Genomic DNA, 21,272 nt, shown 5'->3' on the forward strand with positions numbered 1-21,272 from the left:
AAGGAAGGGCAAAGAGTGAGTCTCTGTGGTTTGGTTACTGATAACTGTGCCCGCGTCAGCTTCCTGGTTTCAACAATGTACTCTGGTCACCTACGACGCTGTCCTTGGGGAGGTGGGTGAAGGTACACAGCGACCATCTGTGCTTTCGTAACTTCTCGGGAGTCTCAAAATTATTTCAAAATAGAGAGTTCTAGAAAGTGAATGGATTTAAAGAAAATACGCAATAATCATGGAGAAAATCTCAAAGGCGGTACATGAAAAGCTGGCGTTGTGGGAACATCAGATCAGGAGCCTTGAGCGTTAGAGCGGCCGAGGTCTCAGGAGCCCACGTGGAGGTCGGGCATCCGAGGCGCCTGGAAACAGGCCCCTGGCGGGAGCCCTTGATTTACTGGGGCCGGGCGCGGGCGGCACAGAGAGGAAGGAGGGCAGGCTGTGTGCTCCCAGCAGGCCCTGTGGGACGCGGACCAAAGCAGAGAGAAAGGTCGGGGCTCACGCAGGGGTGCTGAACCGCTGCACGTTTTAGGTGCTACGGTGAACTCCATCTCCTGGGCACCACTGTCGGCCCGCCAGGACCCCAGCTCTTGGAGCGCCTCCTTCCAGGGAACGTTCCTTTGTTCAGGGCCCCCTTCTGGGGGCTGTGGCAGGCGGTTCTCCCCGGCAGCTGGCATAGGACGTGCCTGTAGGAAGGGGGCCGGCTCTGACGTGAGTGATGAGGGGAGGGTCCTGGAAGCAGGTGGCTCGGAGCTGACGTCAAACCATCTTTGTAAATTGAACATCCCCGGAGGTGGTGGGAGATGCCCATGAGAGGAGGAGCGAGGCAAACCCCCAGGATCTTGGGGACCAGGGGGCTGGTGGAGGAGGCTCCTAAGGGGCAGAGAAGAGGGATGTGCCACTTCCTGCCTTCTCGTCAACAAGCGTTTCGTAATACACGTCTGCACACGTGCGACAACTGGGCTTGAGACTTGCTTCCATTGTGACCCGGGAGCGAAGGTGCAGGGCTAAGCCTCTCCCACCTGGCATTTCTACCCCAAAGATTCTAAGAGTCCTGCGTGATCACACCTAATTCTTTGCCCCTCTCTTATCAATTCCTTGCTTTGTTTCTCCTCTGGGTATCCGAGGACACGGCTTCAAGACAGCAGGAGGACGACTCCCCAAAGTCAGGCAGCTTCCAGATGCCTCTTCTCACTAATTTCAGGGGGGAAACGGTCTGAACAACTAGGAGATGAGGCGTAGGGACCCGTTAAACCGGAAGAACATCCCACAGGTGAGCGCTCCCTCTGGAAAGGTCACCAAGCTTCCCTGCTGTTGCCCCCTCCCAGGAAGGAAGCAGGTGTCCCTTCCAGAGCCTCCACGGACACCCTCTCCGGGCCTGGCTGCAGCTGGGTCTCTGATGCTGAGCCCGGCCGCTGGGGCTAGTGCCTCCGATGGTCCCCAAGCTGCTACCAGAAGGAACTGCTTCCAAGTGATGCAGAAAGCAAACAGCAAGCCCACTGCTGGGTCCGGCCGGCTTACTGGGGTGCCAGGATTGATTTCAGGATTCAGGGCACCATCAGCTCCTGGCTGGGTGGCGACACCGGTGGGGCAGAACCACGCCCGCTTGAATTAACCAGTCTGCTTGAGTGTCGCCATCCCGGTTTGTCCCGGCCCCGCTTCTCCTCACCCTGACCCGCCACCTGAGCATCGAGAGCGGAGGGCGGCTGCATTCTGACCGCAGCGGGGACAGACGGCACCGTCACCCGGCAAGTAGACTCCGACTGGAATCAACAGCAGAGACTTGCAGATGTGGCTGCGGGCATTTATAAGGACGAAGAAAACACGTGCAAAGATGCACCTGCCTGCATTCCCAAGGTCCTCCACTCTGTATGTTTCATCTGCTTTTTTTGTTTTTGTTTTGCGGTGCGCGGGCCTCTCACTGCTGTGGCCCCTCCCGTTGCGGAGCGCAGGCTCCGGACGCGCAGGCTCAGCGGCCATGGCTCACGGGCCCAGCCGCTCCGCGGCACGTGGGATCCTCCCGGACCGGGGCACGAACCCGCGTGCCCTGCATCGGCAGGCGGACTCTCAACCACTGCGCCACCAGGGAAGCCCTGTATGTTTCATCTGACTTCCAGGCTTCATAAAGGGGAGCAGATGAGTACTGTGCCCTGTAATTAGTGTCCAAGCCAGGACAATTTTGAGGGTCCAGGGATGCTGTGAACACTCACGCTAGCACAGCCAAGCCAGGGGCGTCCTAGGCAGTGCGGGAGGGATTTGGAGTAAGTTGTTCTGTGCGGTGTCTTTAGGGGTAAACAAGATTTGTGGTGCTATTTACTGCTTAGTGAGTACCTACTGTGTGCCAGGGCCTGCCAGGGGCTCTCTACGCACGAGTGCTGATGGCCAGAGAGACTCCCTGGGGTAAGTTGGTGTGAGCCCGTTGCATGGCTGAGGAAGACCAGGCCAGATGGACAAAAGACCAAGGTCACACACCCAGTAAGTGGCAGGACACACCCAATCCTCTCTGACTCCAGGCTCTGGGCTGTGTCTAGATCCCAGACCCCCGCCCCCACTCTCTCACTCACTCAGAGGGCGTGGAGGAAAGTCACATAAGCTCACTGGGCCTCAGTTTCTTCATCTATAAAATGGGAGAGAAGCTTCCTTCCAGAACTCTGGAAAATTGTAAGCCCAGACTCTGGCGGGCATGGTAGGGGCCCCATGAGCAGAAACTAAGATCTTTTGTCCTCTGCGGGCAAAGGACAGCGCCAGAGGGATGGCTAACTAGTGAGCCAATCACCCTTGCCTCTCAGACGGCCGAACTTCTGCTTTCAGCAAAGGTGATGGTGCATTTCAGCCCATGCAGGTAGATTAGAATCTCCCCACTTTTTATCATCAGCGGGAGACACGGAGAGTCTCTCCATACTCTTTCACGGTGATTCCCAGTTAAGAATTAGCCTCCACTGCCAGGTTAATACCCACACCCGCGCCCAGCTCTTGCCTGCAACTGTAATGTACACAGAAAAACCCCATCAGTTCATCTGAACCGGCTCTGAATTCCAGGATTTTGACAAATAATTGCTCTGAATCTTTACAGGACAATGCCATCTTGATACTAAAATGTAACAAAGTAATAACCAAGGGGAGACTTGGGTGAAGGTGACTTTTTACTTAATGTTTCGCATCCTTTAATGTGTGTGGAGTCAGCACTATTAAAACACAAGTGTCTTAAACGTTTGCTTTGGTTCACACGATTAATGCCTTTATCAAATTGTCCAACCAAAGCACAGTGAATTCTGCTGCTGGTGGGTCTGGGTCATTTGAGTCTTTTGTTTCTGTATAGACAAGCATTAGTCACAGAGGCACCCTGTGCGCAGATAAACGCCTTTCACTGAGGAGACTTCAAAACCTGGGGCTTCCCGTTGACTGTAGCTTTTGTCCTCCCAACTGCGGTTGGGAAGGGGAGCGTTAGGGAGATAAAGCTGGAGCAGAGGTAGTCCTGGGTGGCTGAACCCCCAGATACCTGCCCCAGTTTCTTTGTCCCTAACAACCTCGTCCTCCAGCTAAGACTCATGGGCGCAGGGTAGCCAAGTCTACCCTAGGGAGGCAGAGACCCCATCCCCACAATTCCCGGAGGACAGAGAATTCTTAAGAGATTTAAAGGCAGAGCATTAAGTATAAACTTCTTTATCTGTGCACGTCTCAGATTCTCGACTTAGCTAATATTCTGTCTGTCCACTTTAGTATCAAAACTGCATTGCTCTGTGAAGATTCGAGAATTCAGACGTGGCAGAGCCATGCCACCAGGCCCCCACCCAGGGAGACTGCACTTCCCAGCCTCCCCTGCAGTGAGGCGGGGCTGGGTCACTAGCTCTGGCCAGCGGCCTGTAAGCAGAGGTGACACCCGTGCCTTCTGTAGCTGAGACATGGAAGAGGTCTCCCTGCCGTGGTGACCAGGAAGCCGTACGCTCCGGATGACACAGCCTCAAGATGCAGGGAGCCTGGATCCCTGAGTCACCATGTGGAGTGGAGCTTCGTGGAGTGTTCCTATATCTGCACCGGCAAGAAATGAACCTTTGTGCGTTGAGTGTGAGACTTCGGTGTTTGTTACTGCAGCACACCCTGGCCTACCCTAACACATGCACCAGAGACCAAGTTCATCTGTTTGATGGGACCAAACATATTCATTTACTCACAAGCACGCTCCCTTGCCAGACGGTCACTGAGCATCTTAACACAAGCCAGGCAGCAGAGGGTACCTGAGGCCTTGTTTAGGGACCCACAGAAATGGTTTCATTTTAATTTCCTTTAAACTCAGAGGAAAACTGAATATAACAATAATGAATCCAACCTGGATTATATTCGTCTTTGCACCTAAGCAGATGTAAAATATAATTTTTATGTTTTTATGGAAGAAGGGACCCATGAAAGCAAAAGGAGCCTGGGGACCAGGAGAGTCACCGTGCAACTCAGATGCTGGACCCTTGCCTCCAGATGAGCCCTGTCTCCTTTCGAATGAGACTCAGGGATGAATGGAGCCTGTTCAGGCTCGTCCTGGCATCTCCCGCAGGTGGATGCCTTGGTCCGGGAGGACGGCAACAAGTGCTGGGAGTGAGGCCATAAATACCTAGGAAGGAGCCCTGGAGAATCAGCCACAAAGCATGCGAGATGCACATGCGAAGCACTCAGCACTGACACACCGGCGGGAAGCAGCTCACCATGGGCGAAAGTCCCCTGGCAACGGACCCCAGAACTCGCTGCCTCCTACCCAACAGGATTTAGGGTTCACGGGCCCCACAGTCACGGGCCATCTCTTCTCTGCACACTCTTTTCTCAGTGACTTGCGATGGTGTTACCCGTGGACCCTCAGGGCCTAGGCTCTGCTCTTAGAAGCTGTGTGTCCTCGGCAGGTGGCTCAGCGTCTCTGTGCCTTGGTTTTTGATCAGCGAAATGAGGAGGTTGATACCAACCTCCCTGGGTGGTATTAAAAGGATGAAATTCCATCACTCTTGTCACTTGTGGCCGCGTGGCGTGCGTTCCTGTCTCTGCTGCTGCTGGGGAAGGGCAGCTGGGCTGCTCGGCCAGCGTTTCCAAGTCTGGCTGCTGCGGGAGCTGATCCACCTTTTGGTACAGGTTTGCTGGCAGGAGACCTGACCCCACCTCACAGGGAGGTCAGGATTCCGAGATCAGAAGATGCTGCCGTGCAGTGGTGGAGGGTTTGGATTCTGACGCCAAACTCCTGGGGCTTTCGCTCCTGATTCTGCTCCTGACTAGCTCCGAGGCTTTGCAGAAGTCATTTCTCCTGCCTCGGTTCCCCTGGTTGTCATGGAGACTGAGAGGGACAATACGTCCGTTATCTCCTAGGTAACCCGCAGATGCACCCTTAGAACAGTGCCCGGCTCAGAGAAGGGTTCAATAAACATTGCTGTTGGCACCGTTGCTGTTGTTATAACTATTTTCTTTTGCTTCTTTGTCTTAAACTCACTCCCTCATAAAGTGCCAAGGAAGCTATGTAGCTAGTACCTGCTCTTAGGCTGTTAGGTCTGCAAACAGCAAACCTGGATTCTGATTCCGGATTCTGAAAAGCTCTGTTCTATTTTCAGTTGACTCCTGACCCCTGTCTTTGCTCAGCCCCCAAGCCAGCCCGGATCGGTCCTTGGGTGTCCTGACCAGGAATAAAGACACTCCACCCCCCCATCTCCAAACATCCTGGCCAATCGTTCATCAGCAAACAGCACTGAGAAACGTCCACAGAACCGGATGTGCGCGTGTAGGTGTTTTGAGGGGTTCACCTAACACGTCTTCCGGGGCAGCCCTTCTCCGTCACTGCATTCTCTCTAGCTGCGCAAGGAGGTGGGTTGTTCTGCTCGGTAGAATATCTGACTAAAGGAAGTCACCAGCCTGCCAAGTAGGAGGCACAGAGAAGGAGAACTTCCAAACGAAGACTACGCTGCCCCCTAGGGATGCTCGGAGGATCGGCGGGCGGGGTCGCACTCGGGTTATTCTTGGTCAACAATTCTGGTTACTAAGGTGCTGAACCAGGATTGGCCAAGATTCCCAGGGGGCTTACCCCTTCAGATATAGTTCTTCCTGTAACCAGCCTGGCACTCTCCAAACAACGCTTCTCGAAGTACCCGGAGGGCTGGTTAAAACTCAGATTTCGGTCCCCCACTCCGGGTTTCTGACTCAGTGGGTCTGACAAGCTCCCCAGTGATGCCGATACTGCGGGTCCCAGAACCCCGCTTTGGAAACCACCCAAGAGTGAGAAAAGTCGTTGGTTCTACAAATTCACGGCCAAACTCAGAGTTTTGGAAAAGGCTCAAAACCCTGTTTGGAGGGACAGCTCATTTCTCTTCTTCCCCAGGCGGACGCCTGTGAGAACAAGCAAGGGTCCCCAGCTGCTGGGAGGGTCGCTGCCCTCACTCGACACAGAATGGGAATGGGACCGCTCAGGTGCAAGGCTTGAATTCCGATGACGGACCCACCAAATTCTGGGCTCTTGGCCGGGCTCGAAAGCACGTGGCTGACCCAAGGGTAGAATCATCCCGACAATTCTCCTCCCCGAGGTCATCTGAATTCACAGAACGTTCTTCCAGCCTGAGAATGGAAGCCGGCTTTGCTGGCCCCGCTCATCACTTCAGAGGACAGAGCCCTGGGCCTCAATGCCCAGAATAAAGCATCTCCCTGGGGTGGAGCCCCCAGGGGCAGCTCCTCGGCTGCCCTGGCCCCAGGGAGCCCCAGGCACCCACGACCGACCGCATCAGAAAGCTGCCCATTTTCGGAAGAAGGGGCGGATGGAGCGGGCCCAGGGGTGCGCGGCTGGTCCACGAACGGGGAAGCAAACCAAGCACACGGGGAGGGGGAGGGGCAGACATCATTCCCTAAAATACCTGCATGCTCTCCAGCGTGTTCTGGGTGAAAAGCAAGACACAACGACAGGAAGATGTTGTGAATAAAAGAAGACACAGATTCTCAGTGCATCTGCACTGCCTTTTCCGTTTTTCCAACCGAAGCACGTTACGCCCATCCCCACGTGCCGGGGCACGCACGGCCGCCAGCGCCGGGGGACATGACCTCTGCGGGGCTGTCACAGAGCGGCAGCTCAGAAGGCGGATAAAAACAACACGGACGATCAGATCTATGGGCTTGGGGTGATGGGAAAAGAGAAACTGCACTTCCAGCCAGGAGACTATGTAAATCAAAGTGCGGTGAGTGATGCTGGCGGGGGAATGAAGTGATTTTTCAGGGAGATGTACGGCCCTTTGGAGGCCTGTTCCCAGTCTCCTGGGTTATATATTTCCCACTCTGCAATTTATTACTCTCAGCTCTCCAGATATTCATTAGCTAATGGACGCTTTCAAAAAATCAATTTTAATACCTATGACCGTAATGATGAAACCTTTTCCTGGGGGAGGAATAGATTTTAAAAGGCAACGCAAGAGATGAATATATTCTGTTTTAAGTGGCCGCTGGTCCCCTGGGGACGAGAGACAAGGTCATCTTAAAGAGGACAGGTGCTTCCCATGTGCGGCGGTGGCAGCCCGGCGGAAAGGCCCTTTTGGCCTTTCCTGATGGGACGGAACTAGGGGAGGAGGCCTCGTGGGACCACCCCAGCTGTGCAGACACAGCCCGCTGCCGTGTCTGTAGTGAGGAGTCAGGAACTGGGTGACCTCTGTCTTCGGCAGGGACACTCCTTACGTCCATTTATCATATGCATGAGGAACGCAGACGGCAAAGGCCCCGGGGTGATCCCAGGAGTTCCCCCTGCTCCCGAGGATGCTGGCAGCAGGCCATCAGCCAGGGACAGAAGAGTGGTCCAGACATGCCCCCCACTTCCGGCCAAGCCCCCACCATCAGGGCCAGTGAGAAAGGCCTCTGGGCAGCTGGGGAGGGTCGCTCCCGCTGTGCTCATGGGGACGGTGCCCGTGGCAGCACCTTGATCGTGTTCACTGCTGTGATTCCTGCCAACGCCCCCCTCAGATGCCAAGTGCTTCCTTGGGCTTAGTGCTGTCACTTACAACTCCCCCATTCATCTGTCACCCATAGGAATGGCCCATCCCCCGACCTTTCTCCTCGAGGAAATCATGCCCCCCAAGTGAGCGGGCTCACCCTCCTTGCTTTCCATCCAGGAGGAGCCAGCAGAGGAGAGCAGACCACCTCTGAGACCCACAGTTCTGATGCTGGCTGTGTGGCCACAGGAAAATTGCTTAACTTCTCTGTGCCTCACTTCCTCACGTGTAAAATGGGAACCATAATGGCGCCTATCATATAGGCTGCTTGAGTAACCGGTACCCAGCGGGCACTCAGTAAAGGTTAGCTATTGCTTCCATGAGGCATTAACGCAATATCCCCTGACCTCGCCCACCCCCAGGAAGAAAGCCGTCATGGCCGGTTCGCTTACCTCTAGCAGCTGCACTGCGCCTTCGTGTTCTTTCTTAGCTTCAACCTGAGCCTTTTTTGATGATAAAAAAACAGAAGAGTGAACGTTTAAAGGGAGAAAAAGAGAATTAAAGATTAATGTCTACATTATCCGGGAGTGTGGGTCATTGCTTTTTATTCCTCTAATAAACCCCTAAATTCTAAGGGTCTAAAGCAGTTCTCATTTGTCTCTCCCTTTGGGCAAGAGGAATGGATTCGGGTTTGATGCTCTTTGTAAAAACTGGAAAGCGCCCCTGATGTGGCAGAGAACAGGGAGGCAGGTGGGATGCAGCTGGTGCATGAGGGGAGGAGCCGGGTTCTATTCTTGAGAAGGGGCCACACACACGGTCGGAGGCTGAACCCAGACGGCAGGATCATTCTTCCCAAAGCCTCAGGGAGCACCATAATTTTCTCAAATGTCCTTAACTGCTTGAGAAATAAAACACAATCATGCGAACTTGACCCCTAGATAAACGAAGGTCTGCTGAAATCCCACCAGGTCCCGAGAAGGAGCTGCCCGGGTGGTCCTGAGCGCCCAGGCTCTCAGCTGTAGCAGGGGGGCTGCCTTCTTCAAATTACCTGACACAAAGCCATCAGCTCCACAGAATAAGAAATTGTACAAGTTTCACCAAAGAAATTTCTCAGGACGGCTGCTGCCCAGGCCACACGGTAAGTTCACACAAACCTGAGATGCAACATTATTATTTCCTGTCCTCACGGACCCTGAAGTTCTAATACTGTGATGACAGTAAATATCTGTTGTGTTTGCCTGCCTGGAACTATGTCCTGGGAAGAGGTCCTGACTTTGCTGGGGATGCACTGAGTACATGAGCAAGGTTCTAGACTCACAGTGATGGGTTAGGGGGTGAGTGCATGATCCAGTTACAACAAGGAGACTTTGCCTGGGAGCGCTGGGAGGAAGGGAGGCCCCTCGCCTTTGGAACTTGAGGCCGAGTGGAGGAGAGTCTGGAGCAGCTGCAGGCACCTTGCCACCATGAGGGGCAGCCTTGGAGCAGCCAGGGCCTCGACGTGGAGACCAGAAATGAAGCCAAGGGAGAGCAGAGGCAGGAGAGCCACGGAGGTCTGAAGGGATTCGGGAGGTGCTGGGTTCAACCATGCCTGAAGCCAGCTTGATCTGGGCCCTGGACCCAACCGCACCTGAAGCTAGATTTCAGTTGCGTGTACAACCGAAATTCTCTTTTTGTGTTTTTTTGTCACTTGAAACCAGGAGTCCTAATGAGCACAACCGTCAATTGCTGAAGGCACGACACCCCCCGTTTTAAAGTTGGAGACACCAAAATTTAGTGAGAGGGTGCGGGTGTCATAAGACGGAGGAGGAAGGCCTGTCCCCACATCACCACCTTGATGCCTCCCATCAAACTGGTCTCCCAGGTCTCACAAACGTTTTGAGATGTTCTCCTGACGCTATAGGGTAGCTGCCTCTAAAAACTGAGCACTAAGGGAGAATCCATGTCTTAAACTGAGATTCACATTTAGAATTCTCATTTCTGGAGGTATATTTTTCTCCAGGTGCCTGGAGAATAATGAGGAGAAGAGGTCACATCACAAATAAGCCAGTGAGAGCTATCTTAACAGCTTCTGCTTCTCACTTGAAAACTTCCGTGAGTCGGAAAGAGGGAAGGGCTTGGCTTCTCCAGCACAGACTAAAAGCGAAAAGTAGCCTGAGATTTCCATAGAGTTCATTCATATGCATTTCATTCTCACATATTTCCAATGAGGCTGTTAAGAGCTGGGGAAGTGAACAGAACGCGGCAAATTAACTAGACCATTCTTGAATTCAGCTCCGTCTTCAAAGGCTCAAAATTATTCCTCTCAAAGCAAAAACAACAAGAGGGACAATAAATCACGAAATAGGAAAAAAAGACAAACAACCAGAGAACGTACAAGGATTATATAAATAACACCATCATTGAGCCACTTGAGTCAAAGATAGTTTTCAAATGGCAGAATGAAAAACAACTAAAAACGCTATCGCAGGCTGTTAAGACAGAGCCAAGCTGGCAGTGACAACTTCGTTTCTGGCTTCAAGTGAAAGTCAGGAGTTCGTTTTTGTAGGCTACTTGCAAGCTGGCCATTTGGGCATCAGAATAGATGGTTAAAATTAACAGTTAAAACTGGCAGCACTGAATCCTTGCAGGATCTAAGCAACAGCCTAAGCAAGGCTCACTTCGGGGGCCACTGCCAGCGCACGGGGGAAGCTGAGATCTTCACGCAGACACGGTTTCCTACGGAACACGGTGAATTTGAGAGGGACCATGACTCCTAGGGAGGCCCGCAGTCCTGCTGTCCGAAGAAGGGGCCCGTCATCCAGGGGACCAAATGTCCAGGGGGTGGGTTGACACCGCAGCGAGCACATTTGTTTCAGGGGAGGCATAGCTGTGTAGAGGGGATGTAGCTTTCCCGCTGCCAAAGCTCTGGACATGCGGCTCAGACAGACTGGACACGTAATACTCGGAATAATAAGGACCCAAGCACCTTGGTGATGGGGTTGGGAGTGTGCATGCTGGTTGGTATGAGCAGGGGGACGGTCATTTGTGGGTGCTGTTAATCTCAGCTCCACAGAAAAGTGAACACGATTCATGGACTCCAGACTGAGGGCTATACAGACCCTCAACTCAGGTCCCTGAGTTCCATAGAGCTGAGGAAGCCATGAACCAATATTCCAGGCATGTGTCATAGGAGAAAACAAGAACTGAATGAACTCGGAGGGTCAGCCTGCGATCCCCCCCCCACCATCCACGTACAACGACTAAATCCAACACATCCAAGGGGAGCACTTGCCATGGAGGCAAAGCGCTCTTACGGGATGTGGGGGGAGTTTGGCTTCTTTTAGCAACCCACGTGTCAGTAATGGCCTTAAACCTGGAGCCTTCATTTCCCACATGGGAGGAATTTGAAAGGACAGTCACATTGATCAAATCTGCAGACGAATTTTAAATGTGGAAAAACTCTTTTGCTCATACATCTGGATTATTATAGCTGCTAATTGTAATAAGACAAAGATGTAACCCGCACGAGAAACTGGAAATCCGAAGCAGCTAAAGCAGCTGGACTCCGGTCGCCGTTTCCCTGGAGACATCGGGGTCGGAGTCAGGCCTCCAGGTCCTGCATGTAAGGGGACCCGCATCCCACAGGTTCCGGGTGACGGCTGACCGCTGCCGCCACTCATGCATTCAGCAGACATTCATAGAGGATTGCCTAGAACTTAACCGTCAGTTATCCTGGTAATTTCATATGACCATGAACTACATCAGTGGATGGAATCTTACTAGGTCTCCCATTCGTTCATCCATTCATTCATCCAAAGTTCTCAAGCATCTCCATTTATTCACTCATTCATTCCCCCAGTAATTCATCCATCCATTCATTCATTCCAAGTTGCTAAGCATCTCCATTTATTCATTCATGCATTCCCCCACTAATTCATCCATTCATTCATTCAAAGTTCCCAAGCATCTTCATTTATTCATTCATTCATTCCCCCAGTAATTCATCCATTCATTCAAAGTTCCCAAGCATCTCCATTTATTCACTCATTCGTTCCCCCAGTAATTCATCCATTCATTCATTCAAAGTTGCCGAGCATCTCCATTTATTCATTCATTCATTCCCACAGTAATTCATCCGTTCATTCATCCATTCATTCAGTTCCCAAGCATCACTTGTCGAGTACCTGCTCTGTGGCAGGCAATGTTCTGCGAGCGCAGGCAATAGGCAAATAGGTACATCAGAGAGCAAGTGGCATCACTACACGGGCTGAGGCGGCAGAGAGCAGCAGCGCTGGCGGGAGGCCAGGTGGAGACCTCAGTGACAGCAGTAAGCCAGCTCTGCCGTTATCTGGGGACCAGGCATTCTGGGTGGAGAGTGACACAGGACAGGAGGAGACAGAGGCAGGCGGGGACTTCAAGATGGTGACACGTGCATTCCAGGTACTGGGCCCAGAGCGTGCTGCACTTAGAGCAGATGTTCACGGCGTAGCTTTTAGTATTATCGCCATGGTGCACAGCCTACGTGCGCAGCCTCGCGCACGCTCACGGCTGTGCCTTAGCCCCTACGTGGCTGACACAGGATGCTCAGGCGCTCTTTCTGAATGAATGGAAGTGAGGATGCTTGCCTCAGCCCCTGGCACCCCGATCTCCACGAGCAGGCGTCCCGTGGAGAAGTCCTCGTAGATGGGACTCGCTCTGCTTGGACTTTGAATTTTTAAGCTATGCCTCCACCAGCTACCAGAGATAAGGGGTGGCTGATGGCCCTATCTTACCCTGATTCCCATTAGAATAGCCGCGGGCAGTTTGATCATTCGTTCATTCTTTAACCGAACAAGTGTTTCCACTTGCACATTCCTTCACCTGCTTCTGCCAACCACCGTATTGAGCGGAGGGATGAGCTGAGCCTCCGGGGGCAGAGGCCCCCTGGGGAAGGTTCCGGGCGCCTGACCTTCCAGCTGGCTGAATGCCCAGACCTTCCTTAGGGTGGCCAGGTCCAGAGGTGAGGCTGAAACCACCAAGGGATCTCCAAGGAGTGTAAAATGTCAAAAAATCCACCTACATTTCGTGGGAAAATAGCTTCCTTAGACACATCCTGTACATCAAGAAAAAAATATATTATGGGATCCAGGAGGCAGCGGATCCAACAAAGTACAGAAAGGTGTGACGGGAATTCCCAAGGTGACGGCGAAGTGCATTTCCAGGCCCAGCTCGCATTTGGCCCCCGGAGCCACCAGCCTGCACAGGAAGAAGAGGCCGGGCTCCAGGCAGGACGTCTCAGGGGAAATGGAGTTAAAACGTCCCCTGGAGCAGGACATGTCGAGAGGAATTCTACAGCTCTGGCGGAAGGTTTAGGAACAGGGGAGTGATGGGTACACAGAGGACGGAGCAAACACACAGAAGGAGGCAATTCACTCCAGGGAAAAGGAAAAGCGGTACAAAAAGGAAATGCTGCCCTTTGCAGAGCCTGACAGGTCGTGTGCGGAGCACGCGTTGCGGAGGATGGAACAGAATTCGACTGGGGACATGACGCTTGAGACCGTCCAAGCTGGATGTCTAGCTGGACAAAAGAAGTGGGGTTCAGAGGCGGAGCGGGGCTTGGAGAACCCAATCTGGCGGCTGGCTCGCGGGTGGCATTCCACCCCACGGGGACCTAGCGAGGGTAGGCCAAGAAGAGACGTGGCTTGCGGACTGATTCTTGGGGATGTTTAAGGGCGTCTGTGGGGAAGGAGGAAAGCTGGAAGAGGGTGGGGCCCTGGAAGCCTGGGGGGTGGGGAGGTGGACCCCCTCTTTGTGCCTCTGTGTCAAAGAGGATGAGGGCAGGGCACTAACCACTGAGCAGGACGTCCCGGGTGACTGAACAAGAGCCACGGCACTGGGGAGATGAAGGTGGGGCCCATGGGAGTGGGTTCAAGGAATATGGGGATTTTCAACAGCACGGATGCAACTAGAGGTGATCATACTAAGTGAAGCAAGTCAGACAGAGAAAGACAAACACCGTAGGACACCACTTACACGTGGAATCTAAAATACGACACAGATGAACGTATCTGCACAACAGAAATGGACTCACAGACCTACAGAACAGACTGGCGGTTGCCAAGGGGGAGGGCGTTGGGGAGGGATGGAGTGGGAGGCTGGGATTAGCAGAGGCAGGCTCATCTATGGCGTGGGTGAACAACAAGGTCCTACTGTAGAGCACAGAGAACTATATCCAGTATCCTATGATAAACCATAGTGGGAAAGAATATTAAGAAAAAGAATGTGCGTGTGTGTAACTGAATCACTTTGCTGTGCAACAGAAATTAACACAACGATGTATATCAACTATACTTCAATTCAAAAAAAAAAGAAATAATGGGAGTTGTAGTCAGAGAGAATAGGCGGCCCCTTGGAGATATCTCACACTGTGGTCTCATGAGAATCAAATTGGAACTCAGAGAGCTCTGGTGACTTTTACTGAGGTGGGGGGACAAGGGCTAGACTGTCCTTCCATACGACGTAAGCACTTGCATAACGGGTGTCAGCCACACATTCCAACTTCACCCCATCTAACGCCGTTGCCCTCATCAGTCTCTCACTTCATTCATTCTCTCATTCATGGGTTTTCCTTCATGCATTTTCTTGATCTGAACTTATTGAATTCTTCATGTACTTGTTCACTTACTCTCACTCTGTAAGGCAGAGGTCTTGTCCTACCCTGAAGGAAGGAAGGAAGGAAGGAAGGAAGGAAGGAAGGAAGGAGGGAAGGAAGGAAGGAAGGAAGGAAAGAGGGAAGGAAGGAAAGAAGGAAGGAAGGAAGGAGGGAAGGAAGGAGGGATCAGGGCAGCAGGTGCAACACGAGGGCCATCCGTGCTGTAAATCAAACGGACGCGCAAACGCTGGAGAGAACTCATCGGTCTTTGCTCCATTCAAGTCTCAACCTTTCTCTTCTAACACTTTTTTTAAAAAGAAAATCAGAGCTCTAAGAAATTACGAAGTTGACACATTCATCCTTCATTAGTTTTTCTTCCTGTGCTCCCCCACTGATGAAGCATCCGTGTGTCCAAAATAGAGACAAGGATGAACACAGGGGGAAAATGAAGCACAAGAAGCTGGACGGTGCTCAGGGGACACTGGGAGCTGAATGACGGACCTGGCTCTAGTGCACTTTCCCCGGCATCAAGTGCTTCGTAAATGAAACTCCAAGCTCGTGGAAAATGATGCTCTGCTGAGAAAATCCGACCTGTCTCCCTTGCTGGACAATACTTGTATTTCTGTCGGAGTATTGTCTGTCCTAGAAATTCCCAGCCTGGGGGCATGGCTTCTGGGGAGGCAGTGAAGGAGCGCACATACCAGGCAGGTATCTCCAGGCACCGAAAGGTCCCTCACACGTGGCAGGAGAAGATAAGAGTAACATCACTGTCTGCATCTCCCAGCAATATCCTTTCTGGATAGCATCTAATGAAACACCGCTGCTCAGCGGGCCAGCCAACTCACTATGACAGGTCACAAGGACTGCAACTGTGTCCATCGCACCGGCCCGATGAAATCTATCCTTAGCGCGAGGTCTCCATAAATGATAACAGAAACAGCATCAGAAGTTACCTGCCCGATGCCACACGCTCCGCTAATAAACTCGGGAGCAGAAAAACCACTCTGACAGATAGGGGTCACCACCCAGGCAGGGTAAGCCATCGTGTCCTTTATTTGAGATCAAAGACCTGGAGGGACTGTCGGGGGATGGAAGGACCCACCGACTGGAGGAAGAGGTGTCTGCTGTGCATCCCATCTGGCGCCGGGTGGCGTCTGGGACCAGCACCTGTGCCAACGGTCACACTGTGCCCTGGCTGGAAAGGCCGGCTGCCCTCCCACGGGTGGGGGGCACCGGGCTTTGGGAAAGAAACGCAGTGAGAGATAGACACAGGGACCCAAGACCCATGGCTCTGAAAGAGGAATCCTCAGACGCATTTGGAGAGGGCCAAGAGGACCGAGGCCTGTGACTAAGGATGGGGCAGGAAGGAACTTTCCTGGTCCCCAAACCATCACAAGTGACATGGGGATACACATTCTGAACCGCTCAGTGCCCCAATCCCCTCCCCGCCTCCCTCCCTCTGGTTTCTGTTCTTTCGTCTTCCTCCCCTCTTCTCTCTCCTTATTTCTCTCCTTTTCTTTCTTCTTTCTGTGTTACCTGTCTCTCTCTTTCTCTCCCTGTCTCTCTCTCTCTCTCCCTGTCTCTCTCTCTCTCCCCGTCTCTCTCTCTCTCCCCGTCTCTCTCTTTCTCTCCCCGTCTCTCTCTCTCTCTCTCCCCGTCTCTCTCTCTCTCTCCCCGTCTCTCTCTCTCTCTCTCCCTGTCTCTCTCTCTCTCTCTCCCCGTCTCTCTCTTTCTCTCCCTCTCTCTCTCTCTCTCCCTCTTGTCCTTCGTTCATGAGATCACGCTGCACATATTTCTCTGAAATTTGATTTGCTCACTTAGCAGACTGTGATGTAAACCTCCCCAAGAGAGCAGCTGCAAACCAAAATGATTCCTCCCAAGGCTGTCGCGCTGCTCTGTGGCATGGATGCCCCGCGATTCACACAACCACACCCTGGGGTGAGCATTCGATTTAACCCCGTTACCTGTGCCCACACTGCAGGACTGCAGACCAAACCAAACCATCATTGTGAACGGGTTCCTGTGTCTCTTACAGGGCATATTCGGCATATCCCCAGAATGGAAGGTTGCAGGGTCAAAATAGACCTGTGTTTTTAGCTTTCATTGACGCTGTCAGGTTGCTTGCCCCCAGAGCTGAAGCAATTCATACCCTTTTCCATAATCCACAGGCGTGCCATTTTCCCTACAATTTCGCCAGCATCGACTGTTAGAGCTTTTCCTTTGATTTTTTTGGCAGTTTAGAACATAATCGCAAGTCAACCTAGGAGAAACTAGAGAGCACAGGGACTCGTTCCGCGCCAGGAAGGAGAGGCAGGCGCTCCCTAGCCTGCGAGCAAGGGCTCAGGAGAGCAGCCAGCCACCCGCACCCAGGCCCCCTCCGCCGCCCGCGTCCTCCCAGCCGCCGGCCTCAGCCCGGCTCACCTTCTGCAGGAGGTCGATTTCCTGCTGCTTGGCGCTGAGGACGGCCAGGGCTTGTTCATGCTCCAACTGCAGCTGCTGCCGCCGTTCCGCGGCCTCTCGCATGTGCTGCGTTGGGGGGAGGGCAGGTCAGGTCAGCCCAGCGCCCGGCAGGGAGCTGCGTCCTGGGTCCCCACGGCCGGCTCCCCACTCTGACTCACCGCCTGCATCCCCGGCTTCTCCCGAGGGCAGCAGGGACCAGCCGGGGAAACCCTCACACCCACAAGCCTCCCTCCCCCGTTTTCACATTTTCTAGTTTACATGCCAGGAGCACGTGAGCAGAGCTGCAGGTTCCCGTGCTGTGGAGGTGAAGCTCTCTTCTTCCTGTTTGGAAAAAATCCTCCCTTCTCTCCGTGTTTTTCCCCCAGGTCTTCTGCAAATACCAGCCAAGACCTATGGACTTTTCCCTACATAGGGGTACTGTTCCAAGCTGTTTACTACCATTTAACTCATGTCATCCACAATAATCGTAGGAGGGAGGTACTGTAACTAGCCCCATTCTACAGATGGGAAAACTGACACACCAAGTTTTCCTTGTTTGTCACACATGGTGAGTGGCCGTTTGGGATTCAAATCGGACGCCTCCGTGGAGCCTCTGAATCTCAGGGTTTGGTCCTGTCCGCTCGCCCTGGGGAAGCGGGGTGCTCAGCCCCAGCAAGTCCAAATGCCCCCTCATTTGTCCCTCTGCAAAGGTCCCACCGAGGCAGGGAGTCCCAGGGCTGGACCCTTCCTCTGATCGGAGCATCTTCTCCCCACCTCTGATGATTTCTTGTCACCCAAAGTCATCCCCCAGGAGAACCCACCAGCAAGCATCCCAGGACAGCGGGACCTCCCCGGCCCTAACAGCGACCACCTGTGAACCCTGGTGGGGAGGAAACATGAGAAATGACACCATGTAGAAAAAAGGCGTGGGTGGGATAGACTTTCACACAGGCAGAATCACAGGGAATGCACAACATTTGGATTCAGCTTCCTCCTCTCCCCTCCCCTCCCTCCCCTCCTCCCTCCCTTCCTCCTTCCCTCCCTCCCTCCCTCCTTCCCTCCCTCCCTCCCTCCCTTCTTCTTTCTTTCCTATTTCTTTTTTATAACGAGATCTATGCCAAAGATGGCTTAGCAATCAACATTTTAAAAATCTGGATCTTTTCCCAAAAGTTTTAGCGATGTGTCCCACCCGAAGGGGCTGGCAGAGGCTGAGTCAGAGCTGTTCCCTTCCCGAGCACACGCCTCCTTTTTGCCGCTGTCCCTGCAGACCCAGTCTCACCTTCCTGTGACCTGACATCCGAGGGCATGACCCCTGTTATACAGACAGGAGATACCTTGATATAATGGGGAAGGGACCCTAACATACCTTCTTCCTTAGGTTGAATTTGTTGATGACTTATTATTATTACTTTTAAATTTTGTTTTAATTCTTTTACTTATTTTTATCCCCCAGGCTGGGGAAGGGGTCTCGGAGAGATAAGGGCAGAGAGGCAAATTTATTCTCTTCACCATTTTTCCCAAGTCCATCCCACCCACTGCCACCAAAAGCTCTTTCCTTCCGGGAAAGATCTTGGCACTCAACACTTTTAACCACAGATGGGGAAGCTTTGCAGGTTCACATCCCAAAGTTCTACTTTTTTTTTTTTTTTTGCATTAAAAAGTGAAGTCTTCCTGCAGCCCGTGTTGCACGTGTTACATGCGTGGCGACATCACGCTCTGGCTTTGTCTCCAGTTTGGGGCTAAACAACCTTGCAGCCCCTCTGCTGTCTCACTTCCCTGGGAAGTTGCAATTTCTTAGCCCCTCGGTGGACGAGTGCTGGTTTCACTGTTGCTATGGAAACTCTCACCAGAACCCAGGATCCTGGAAAGTTAGAACCCCTCAAACATGAACCAAATCCCCTGAAAAGGTGGAAATGGGTGTGTTTGTCAGTGACTATAACCTGCCCCGAGCTGGGACTGGAATGGGCCGTTTGTGTCTGTATGTGGGCGGGAGGAGAAACAGCACACATGCAACTTCTTGCGTCTGCTCCAGTCTCCAGCCTTCCTGGTCTGACTGCGCCTCGCCTTCCTGGACAGGAGAGGGGTTATTGCTACGTAGCTTCCCAAGAGCCAGTCTTGAACACAGCTCTCCCGGCCCTGCGGAGCTCTGATTACCAACTTGGGCCCAGCAATTTCTAATGACCTCTTGTGGCAGATTCGACTCCCCCCTGCCGACCACCAACCCACCCTGATTCCCCGACCGGTGGCCCAAGGCACCAGGCATTTTCAGGAACACTAAGACGAACCCCCAGAGCCTTTAAACATGTCAGGAATTCTCTGAGCTTCCAAGAAGCTTTGGAAATTCTTCCACAAACACTTCTCACCGACTCAGAGGGATATTACTTTTGTCTGGTATTGGGTTTCTTCTTAAGGGCACTAGAGTTCATTAGTACTTATCCTCCACCAACTTTCATGGGGTTGTCAGAGGGTCGATGGGACCGTGTGTGTGAGGCTTCTCGCTCTAGAGAGGAGTATTTCTGTTCCATTCCTTCATTCATTTACTTCTGTATATTTATTCATTCAACCAACATTTACTGGGTACCTGTCATGTGCCACGACGCTGGGCATCAAGAACAACAGGGTCCTGCCTCCACGGATGGACATTCTAATTGGGCGAGCGGGTAAGAAAGGACATAGCAAAGCAAATAAACAAGGAAATGTCAATTGCAACAAGAAGCGTTAGGCTGAACCACTAAAGTTGATATGCAATCATTTTGACCTATAAGACTGGCTATTTCACATAGCCTAATCCTGTGATGAAATGCCAATCCAATACTATAATGAAGACTCACTCATTCACTCGCTCACTCATTCATTCATTCAACAAACAATTACCAAGTACTTGTCATGTGTCAGTCACCACCCTGCGTTCTGAAGGTGACGGCAGTGAAGACAAACACACACAAAACCAAGTCTCTTGGAGTTTACACTCGAGAGGGAGAGACAGACCCTACCCACGTATATTAAACAATGTGGAGTGTGTCAGGTGGTCCTAAGTGTTAAGGAGAAAAATACGGCGTGGGACGGGGGGCTACGGAGCTGCAGGTGTAGCAGAGGCTGGCAGTATTCACTGAAGTGGCCGGAGCCTCCCCAAGAAGAAGCGGAGACCAGAGGCTGGTGACGGAGCTCCGCCCCGCTCCCCGAGGAAGGGCTGTGGGTGGAGTCCAGGCGTGGGAACAGCATGGCGCCTGGATGCCGCCCATTCCCACCGAGCCGAGGCACTGAGCCAGGCTGCTAACAGGACTGTGGAGCACGGAGGCTGCACTGAGCTCCTAGGAAGCTTCCAGAAGGTTCCCTGCTCCAGACACCGCTCTCTGGTGCGGACAATGTCCCACAGGAGGGAAAGGGAGCCTTTAATCCTCCATCACTTCAAGGAGGAACGTCTTTCCAGAGTGTGCCTGACGATTTCCCCTTTGGTCTTTTTGGCCCAAACCGGCCAGATGCCCACCCTGAGGCCAACCCCTGGCCGCCGCAGGCTGAGGGGTCTTTGCACCCAGAAGGTGGGTCGTGCCCCTCCTCTGCTCAGAGCCCCTCAGTGGTCCTCATGACACAGAGTAAGACCGCAGTGCTGCCGTGGCGGTGAGGCTGCACTCTGCCCGCCTCTCCCGCTCTGCTACACACACCCGGGCTTTCCTACTCTTTCCAAAGACCAGGCAAACTTCCACCTCAGGGCCTTTGCACATGCTGTTCCCTCTGCCGGTCACACTCTTCCCCCATCCCCAATACTGGAAGCGCTTGTTCTCTCAAAGTCCAGGCTTTGCCCAAATACCACCTTCTCGGTGAAGCCATATTTAAAACTATAACCAACCCCCCTGCAGCATCCTTTTCTCCACCCTGCTTTATTTCACTCCAGAGCACTTCTCACCATCTAATATATTTCACACTTTACTAGCCCACTGTCTGCTTCCCCTCCCTAGGATGTAAACAGGCTCCTGTCTCAGGCTGTGGTCCCTGCCCTGGACAGGTCACTCAGTAAATAAGCCATCCGTTGTGATCTTCCCTCATGACTCCTTGGACTCAGCTCTGACCACCCAGTCTGTTCCAGCCACACTGGCCTCGGCCCAGCTCCGGGAATTTTCTGAACATTCCCCAGCAGGTGCTTGCAGGGACAGCGATGGTGGAGGTGTGTTTCCGGTATCTCAGGTCAATAAAAGTGCAGGGTGAGGTGATCAAGAACCAGACTGCCTGGGTTCAAATCCCAGCTCTGCTGCCTCTAGCTAGTGACTTAACCTCTCTGGGCTTCATTTCCTTCTTCGGGATGAACTGTT

The 21,272-nt window shown here is 52.8% G+C and overlaps 1 protein-coding gene across 1 annotated transcript in view; it reads right to left on the reverse strand.

Moving 5' to 3' along the window:
- The window catches only part of RIMBP2 (RIMS binding protein 2), a 221,928-nt gene that overhangs the window by 76,394 nt on the left and 124,262 nt on the right, over positions 1–21,272 (reverse strand). The window contains exons 4-5 of the mRNA XM_060120952.1: positions 16,948–17,052; positions 8,369–8,419 (exon numbers count right to left, since the gene is read on the reverse strand). Of these exons, the coding sequence (XP_059976935.1) occupies positions 8,369–8,419; positions 16,948–17,049 (153 nt within the window). The 5' untranslated portion in view covers positions 17,050–17,052. The remainder of the gene's footprint in view (positions 1–8,368; positions 8,420–16,947; positions 17,053–21,272) is intronic.

This window comes from Lagenorhynchus albirostris, chromosome 14 (genome assembly GCF_949774975.1).
Source record: "Lagenorhynchus albirostris chromosome 14, mLagAlb1.1, whole genome shotgun sequence".
NCBI classification, from domain to species: domain Eukaryota; kingdom Metazoa; phylum Chordata; class Mammalia; order Artiodactyla; family Delphinidae; genus Lagenorhynchus; species Lagenorhynchus albirostris.